Below are 8,705 nucleotides of genomic sequence, written 5' to 3'. Positions count from 1 at the left end.
GTGTGTGTGGTACGAGCCAGGGTGTGTATGGTATTAGGTGTGTATGCTACCAGTGTGTGTATGGTACCAGGTTTGAATGGTACCAGGTGTGTGGTACGAGCCAGGGTGTGTATGGTACCAGTGTGTGTATGGTACCCGGTTTGTAAGGTACCAGGTGTGTATGGTACCAGGGTGTGTCGGGTACCAGGTGTGTATGGTACCGGGGTGTGTCCGGTACCAGGTGTGTAAGGTACCAGGTGTGTATGGTACCAGGGTGTGTCGGGTACCAGGTGTGTATGGTACCTGGTGTCTATGGTATCAGGTGTGTATGGTAGCAGGGTGTGTATGGTACCTTGTGTTTATGGTATCAGGTGTGTATGGTACCAGGGTGTATATGTTACCAGATGTGTATGGTACGAGGTTGTGTATGGTACCAGGGTGTGTATGGTACCAGGTGTGTATGGTACCAGGGTGTGTATGGTACTAGGTGTGTATGGTACCAGGTGTGTATGGTACCTGGTGTCTATGGTATCAGGTGTGTATGGTAGCAGGGTGTATATGGTACCAGGTGTGTATGGTAACAGGTGTGTATGGTAACTTGTGTTTATGGTATCAGGTGTGTATGGTACCAGGGTGTGTATGGTGCCAGGGTGTGTATGGTACCAGGTGTGTATGGTACCAGGGTGTGTATGGTACCAGGTGTGTATGGTACCAGGTGTGTATGGTACCTGGTGTCTATGGTATCAGGTGTGTATGGTAACAGGTGTGTATGGTACCTTGTGTTTATGGTATCAGGTGTATGGTACCAGGGTGTATATGGTACCAGGTGTGTATGGTAGCAGGGTGTGTACGGTATCCGGTGTGTAAGGTACCTGGTGTCTATGGTACCAGGGTGTGTTCGGTACCAGGTGTGTATGGTACCAGGTGTGTATGGTACCAGGTTTGTATGGTACCAGCCATGGTGTGTATGGTACCAGTGTGTGTATGGTACCCGGTTTGTATGGTACCAGGTGTGTATGGTACCAGTTTGTGTATAGTACCAGGTTTTAATGGTACCAGTGTGTGTATGGTACCAGGTAAGTCTGGTACCAGATGTGTAAGGTACCAGGTGTGTAAGGTACCAGGTTTGTATGGTACCAGGTGTGTATGGTACCAGTTTGTGTATGGTACCAGGTTTGAATGGTGCCAGGTGTGTGTGGTACGAGCCAGGGTGTGTATGGTATTAGGTGTGTATGCTACCAGTGTGTGTATGGTACCAGGTTTGAATGGTACCAGGTGTGTGTGGTACGAGCCAGGGTGTGTATGGTAGCAGTGTGTGTATGGTACCAGGTAAGTCTGGTACCAGGTGTGTAAGGTACCAGGTGTGTAAGGTACCAGGTGTGTAAGGTATCAGGTTTGTATGGTACCACGTGTGTATGGTACCCGGTTTGTATGGTACCAGTGTGTGTATGGTACCAGGTAAGTCTGGTACCAGGTGTGTATGGTACCAGCCAGGGTGTGTAAGGTACCAGGTGTGTATGGTACCAGGTAAGTCTGGTACCAGGTGTTTAAGGCATGTCTGGGTTGTAGTCTCAGTGATGCTTCATCCTGCTGTTACAATTGCTGGTAAAATAATGTAGGAAGCTTACTTGTGAATTTATTCTATCTGTAAATCTGAAATAGTTATTAATTCATTGTATGTCCAGAGGGTTTGTCTTTAGTTATTGACTGCACCTTAAGTTCTTTGAGGTTCTGACAAATATTACCAGTATGGTGGTCCACTGCGTGATAAGATAAGACTAGAAAAGTAACATCCCTTTAACACCCTCTCAGGATTACTGTCTGTCTCTCACAGACAATCATCTGATGTTTGTCACCAGCTCCAAGTCAAATTCCTCACGATTATTAACTGATTTAGTTCTGTTACATCAGATTATTGGGACTTGACGGTGGAAGTAAAATGCTAGACCCTGCACACAGCTGCTGTTCACCAAGACTGGCTGTAGCTGGATGGAGGCTGATATCAGTAAAGACATATTGTATTTCGAACACAAATTTAGTCATAAATATTTAACTTTTTTATGAAGCAAGGGAACACTTCTCACTGCTGTCAGTGTTTGACTGAGCCATCGGGAGGTTTTCTTCAGAGCACATCCTATTTCCCCAACTTTCTGAATTTTAAATGATAAATAAATGTTACATTATGTACATGATGACTGCTGTTTCAAACTGGCTGATATTTTTGCAGTTTTGGCCATTTTCTCTTGTAATGAAAACGTTGTACTCACCAAAGTCCAAGCTGAATTCTGGGAAAATGGTAAAATCGCTAAAACTATGGCCATAACTATGTTGTGATAAACCAGAATTATAACTGCGGCATGTTCAAATTCAACAACACAAGTGTGCTGTCTTAAAGAAGGCATTTTAAACATGTGTCTTGGAGAGGATGCTTCTTGGGGCTTCGCAGGCAAACACATAACTCAGTGTTGAAGCAGAGTGTGTGTCTCAGCTGTGTGGGTGAAACGAGCTGCTGTCCAGAAGCCAGCTCCCCACATGGTGGAGGATCCCCGGGTACCAGTGGACGCCGTCGGCCTGGTGCACGCCACCGAGCACTTTCACCATCCCAACCAGGGACAGGACGGAGCGCCACAGTCGAACCGGTGTGAACGCCCAGTGTGCGAGGTCGTGGTCCTCCACCACCGCGTAGCAGGACGCCAAAACCCGGTCCACTATGATGGTTCCGTGAGATGTGACGGGTGCGTAGGACCCTTCATACGGCTCCACAGTAACTCCCGTCACTCGTGCAGGGACGAGGCGACGCGGTCCGTCGTCCACAACGTGAAGCCAGTGTCCTGGCTTCACGTTGCTGGCGAACACGGCTCTGAAGCTGCTGCTGTCTGAGCCGTTCCTGTTGGTAACGAAGACGAGGTGAGCAGCCGTCAGTCTCAGTCTGCGGTGTGGCGCGGCGGTCTCCAGGACGAGGAACTGTTGCAGAGTCTGTCGGCCCCGGTCCATGAACATGAGAAAATCAGTGGGAACGACGTGTCCTCGTTGGTCTGCAGCCAGCACCTGGTCCCCCTCCTGGAGATCTCTCAGCGGTTTAGTCCGTCCGTCTGACAGGATCACCGCAGACGACCCGGGGAAGCAGCCGCCAGATTTAGCGGCCACTGAGTTTTCTACAAGATTCATGACAGCAACATGTGTTAGAGGTGATACTCTGTTTGGTAATGACTGTAAATCAGATGCATTAATGGGTGAGTACCATGAAAACTGTGTTAAATAACAAGTTTTAAATTCCTAACTGCCCTGAGTACCACATCCTGCAGTGTCATGTTAGTGGCCACTCCCAGGAAGTGATTTAACCACGCCCCCTTTTGGCCTTCGGAGCCTCTTTTCCCTCCAAACCACCAGAACAAACCCTGCGTTTCTAATCGCATACTATTTCTTTTTACTTTCAGTACGTACTGCAGCTGAACCTTAGAAAGTAGGTACTGTTGCATGTAGTTTGTGTACAACTGGGACAAACTACTGCATCATAAAAATGCATATGAACTCTTGTTCATATCCGGCGCTATATTTGAAGTAAAAATAAAAAGGATGCAATTTGGAAGGAGTATGTTTCCTTTCAATGCCTCTTGTTGTTGTTGTTGTTGTTATTGTTCTTGTTCTTCTTGTGGGCGGAGCTTCAGCGCCACCAACTGTCTCTGCGGTTCAGTCGATGTGACATATCTTCTGCTGCAAAGGATTGTGGGTCAGAACATCCAGAGTTTCATGCTGACCTGCAGACTGCAGATGTAGTAGAACATCCTGGTACTGTTGGTACACTCTATTTAACATACTGAGTACTGGGACGTACTAGATCTGTTTCTGGTGTACTAAACAGTGTTTTAGTATGGCTGCAGGGAAAGAGAAGCTCTGTAAGTGAAACTGGACCTCTAATTCCATCCATTTCATTTTGTTATTTGGTTAACGTTTCATGTGTGTTTTTTTATGTTTTGTTAAATATCTGTATTATGACTTTAGACCCTGATGTTTTGCTTCCTTTAAGAGGATGGAAATGCCAAGTTAGTGGGTGTATTAATGTTGTAAGTTAAGCAATTTTTAGTTGTGTTTATTGCTGTCATTTGATTTGCGATTTAATGTATTTATTTGTCTTTATATTTTTAGCAACAACAAGCTGGATGGTCCCTCTCCTCTTTAACCTGGAGGATGCAGCGTCCATGATTTCCAAACAGAATCTCAGATTGTGATCCATCAGACCTCAGGACAGTTGTCTACTTCACCTCAGTCCATCTTCAATGATCTCGGTCCAGAGAAGGCGGCGGTGTTTCTGGATCATGTTTCTATCTGGTTTCTTCTTTGGAGAGTTTTAACATCATTTGTGGACGCAGCGATGAACTGTGTTCACAGACGATGGTTTTCACAAGTGTTCCTGAGCCCATGCAGTGATTTCCACTCCAGAATAGTGTGTTTTTAATGCAGTGCTGCCTGAGGGCCCGAAGATCACCACCATCCAATATTGGTTTCCAGCCTTGTCCCTTGTGTTCAGAGATTTCTCCAGATTCTCTGAATCTTTTAATGATATTATGAACCGTAGACGATGAAATCCACTAATTCTTTGTAGTTTTACTTTGAGGAACATTATTCTTAGATTGTTGAACTATTTTCCAACACAGTCTTTCAGAGTGGTGAACCTCTCCCCATCTTCACTGGAGAGACTCTGCCTCTCTGGAATCATCTTTTTTATACTCAATCACGTTACTGATCTGTTTTGTGTTTTTAGCATTTCACAAATTTTTCTGTCTTTTGTTGACCCTGCCCCAACTTTTTTGAGACGTGTTGCTGTAGTGACAGAGAGTTCTCCCACCTGCTTTCACAGAGCAGTGGATGTGGGCCTTGGACTCGTAGTAGACCCAGTCGAATCCTGCCTCCACAGCCAGCCTGGACAGCATGCCATACTTGCTCTTGTCCCGGTCGGAGGTGGTGATGTCCACCGCTCGGCCCTCGTAGTGCAGAGACTCCTCAGAATGATGGCCGTCCTCATCCCAGCCCTCCGTGACCCTAAGTTTGACTCCTGGCCACTGGTTCATGACAGAGATGGCCAACGAGTTCAGCTTGTCCTTACACCTCTAAGAAGAGAGACACATGACATTTAAACAATCCTATCTGACTTCAGTGAACACTAAATGTGGTCAACAGTAAAAAAATGACTTCTAAATTTGAACTTATTATTAATTAACTTATTGATATTAATGTTATCAGTTTTGCTGCGTGCGCAGACCTCAGAAATTCCCCTTTAATCATTTTGTTACCAACAGGAATGCTAACCAACCAATCAGCAGCCATCAGTGATGTCATCAACCATCAGTGATGTCATCGTTGGTTTGTGAACGTTATGAATCCTCCAGTTCAGATTCTGTCCGTCACCATCTTTGCTAGTTCGGAGCGGTTTGGAGCAGGAAGTGACCATATTTGGACGAGCTGGGAGAGGAGCCAGCGGTGGATCTGACCGATCTGATCGGAAACCTGACGATACTACGTCCCGCCCACCGATAGCTGTAACCTGACTGCACCACAGGCCTGTCAATCAAACAGACACGCCCCCAAAAACAGGTCTTCTTGAATCTTCTTTTCTAATGAATGAGGGATTATTTTCAGATGGACCTCCAGAAAACTAATAAGAAGGAGTGACTTTAGCTAACAACACCGAGATAACTGATGGACACATTTTATTCACTTTGGATTTGATGAGAGAAGTTGAATGGGAGTCTATGGAGCCGGAGGCTTTTTGGAGCCGACCTCTAGTGGCACTCGCTGGTATTGCAGCTTAAGACACTTCAGCATCACATCATCAAGAGTCTACTGGTGTGTAAAATTAAGGCGACACAATCATATCCAGCCAACTTTTAAAAGCTTCCATGTGCATGTGTGGTGTGGTGGGATCATACATGTTCCTGCTCCCTGGAGTGAGAGTCTGAGGGCATCTTAGATTTGTCTCCAGTCTGACTAATCTGACAGACCGTCACAGTCCCGAACCTGCGACTCTATAGTCTAACATACACACAGAGGGGGAAATCTAAAACAGAGAGATGGATGCTTATAATCTATATTAATATATATTGTCTTTTAAACGAATTAGTTTGTGTAATTTTTATGAATATAATATTTTTACAAATCTAAAGCCTTTGTTTTTACAGCTAAAAGAAAAAGTAACATGCGCAAATAGTTGAAAACGACCTTTCCCTTTACATTTGCAACTATCAGTGGATTCCAAAATGTTCAAGAGCTGCACACTGACCAGTTTTGAACGAGTTCATTTGTCTGGAGCCAGCTGAGGATGTGAAGAGAAACAGAGAAACCGACGCGCTCCTGTGCCGCTTTACATCCAGCTGTCCGTCAGCTGCTCCTTCTTATCAGACAGAATGACACCTCCTCCAACGTTGGTACCTACTTGTGTCATGAGCCGGTCCGCGTTCGTGTTCTCTTCATCTTTGAAGATTATATCCGGGTTGTAGTTGGGAGTCAGGTTTTTGAATCTGTCCGAGCTGCGGCTGATCTTGCCTTCGCACTTGCCGCTGGCTCCCAGGGTTTTCTCGGCGACGTTGGGGAGGAACTGTTTCAGCGCCAGCGGTGTCAGCTTCTTGGGGTGCCTCCGCTTCCCGTATCCCCTGCCCGGTCCGCAGCCCGCCCCGGCGGACGCCAGCAGCAGGCAGAGCGCCGCAGGCAGCATCACTCTCATCAGGACCATCTTCGGCTGACGAGCTGGATCCTGCAGCAGCCTCGGATTGGTCTTAGTGTCTTCCTCTTTTTCTTTTCTTATATTTTCAACTCCAGCAGGTCAGAGCAGGTGTCATAACTCCCGCGGATCTGTCTCACTGTCTCTCCTCTCCCTCTCCTTCTCTCTCATAAATCACTGCCCCCAGCTTGCCTGTTTTCAAAAGCATATTATGACTATTTTTCTAATTAATCAATTAGTGCAGTGAGTTCCAAATCAAACCAATATTCGTTGTGTGCCTTTAAAACAGCACCGGTTCTCCTCGGTACACTTGCACAGAGTTTTTTTAAGGAACATGGCAGGTAGGTTGCTCAGCATCTTGAAGAACTGTCCACAGTTCTTCTTCTTTGGATTTAGTGTCTCACTGTGTTCTCTTTCTGTAATCCCAGACTGACTCAGACATGTTGAGAGCATATCTCTGTGGGGTCCAGACCATAAATACAACTTTCCTTTTTGGGACAGAAACTAAAGCTATTAACCACGAAAACCCTGCAATCCTGTTTATATCTGCTAAATTGGGGTTGGAGGGACCCTACGATATAATGACGTTACACTGATCAACTCAATCAGAGGGAACACTGGACCTGAACTCAGTATTAAAAGAGATTTGTGCTCATGTTCTCTCCTGTTTGTATTCAATGAGTGTTTGCATGTATGTGGGTCCTTGTTTGTAGAAGACATGTTTCCTACCATCCTAACATCGTAACTGAAAAGGGAAATTTCAAATCATTCTGTCTGCAGAGCAAGAAGAGTCCTCAAATTAATTTTAAAGCTGCTCTTCTCATGTTAGTATGGACACCAGGAAAACACCACTGTCATGCTACTTTTCAAAGAAAAACACAAAATGCAAGTGCTGTCGTAGCAGCATCACAGTATATGGGATGATTCAACAGTAGTGGACACGCTGGTCCATGACAGCAACACGTGAAATAGATACGCTTTGGGCTGTCTAGGCGTGAAAGTTACACATTTTCCTGTAGTGGACTAAAATTAAACCTACTGAAGGCTTAGAGCCACGTGATTAAGAAAAAATTAAACTCAGCGTTACTGAATAAGCACATGGTTGGGGTTTGAAAACAAAAAACAACTCAAGACAAATGTTATCACATCCTGGATTCGAACCCTGTCTTTCCACACAGCAGTCCTTCTGCCAAAAAAATTTGATTTGCACTTCTGTACCTCTGGAGCGAGACCTTGGTCATTTGATCCCCCCTCACATGACATTTACGAGAGTGTCATTTTCACGTCTAGACAAGGCGTGGCTATTTCGCATTTGGCTGCAGTGGATCGTCGTGTTAATAGTGATTTATTTTCAGTAATCAATAAATGCGTCTGACAGGCTGTGATAAGTAGTGAGTCTGTGTCTGTATTAAACTGAGCTCTATATCAATTAACGGCAAATACAAAAGCTCGAGGCATAAATTGCTCAAATGTTGGACTTAGAATTAGTATTGTGTGTAATCCTGATCCTCAAACTATGTTAAGAGTCTTAAGTGGGGAATCAGGCTCTTTGGGGCCCTCACTGTGTACTGATACGTACAAACACATGGGACAGAGCTCACTGAGAGGAAACCTCTACTTGTGATGGAAAGTGTAAGAAATCTTTGCTTCATTCATTAGTATTTCTGAGTTCAGTGTTTGGCTGTTTTCCATTTCAGTGTAGTTGCATCCAAGCGGAGTAAGTATGAGCACAGATTTGTCATTGATGGGTGACATCAAGATTCACAGCAGCCAAGCAGCTATTTGAATTATCTATGCCTGACAAATGAGCTGCTGTCAGGAGAACTATAGTAAAACAGCAGTGAGGTCATAGGTTTGTACTTCTGTGCTTGCTCAGGGCCGTCACATTAGATAAATCATAAAGACGAAATGTAAGTGGCACAGCCAAACCCCTGAGTACCTAACACATTTATTTGGTATGAGCTGTGTATGAAAGAATGAGACATTAATAGCATTTGGATTTTGTTCATGT

General features: G+C 45.0%; 1 protein-coding gene across 1 annotated transcript; it reads right to left on the bottom strand.

The window, feature by feature from the left end:
* Positions 1 to 2,463: 2,463 nt before the first annotated feature.
* Positions 2,464 to 6,706, bottom strand: LOC138195821 (tiggy-winkle hedgehog protein-like). Its single transcript, XM_069145505.1, has 3 exons — positions 6,410 to 6,706; positions 4,826 to 5,087; positions 2,464 to 3,134 (listed from the first exon to the last, which is right to left on the bottom strand). Exons 1-3 carry the CDS (start codon positions 6,704 to 6,706, stop codon positions 2,464 to 2,466), a joined length of 1,230 nt encoding a protein of 409 aa, XP_069001606.1.
* Between the last annotated feature and the right edge of the window lie 1,999 nt (positions 6,707 to 8,705).

Source organism: Embiotoca jacksoni, unplaced genomic scaffold, assembly GCF_022577435.1.
Source record: "Embiotoca jacksoni isolate LCO1_2020_lvr unplaced genomic scaffold, fEmbJac1.0.p SCAF_127, whole genome shotgun sequence".
NCBI classification, from domain to species: Eukaryota; Metazoa; Chordata; class Actinopteri; family Embiotocidae; genus Embiotoca; species Embiotoca jacksoni.
Note: the sequence above shows the minus strand (reverse complement) of the source record. Positions and strands in the feature narration are given on the sequence as shown.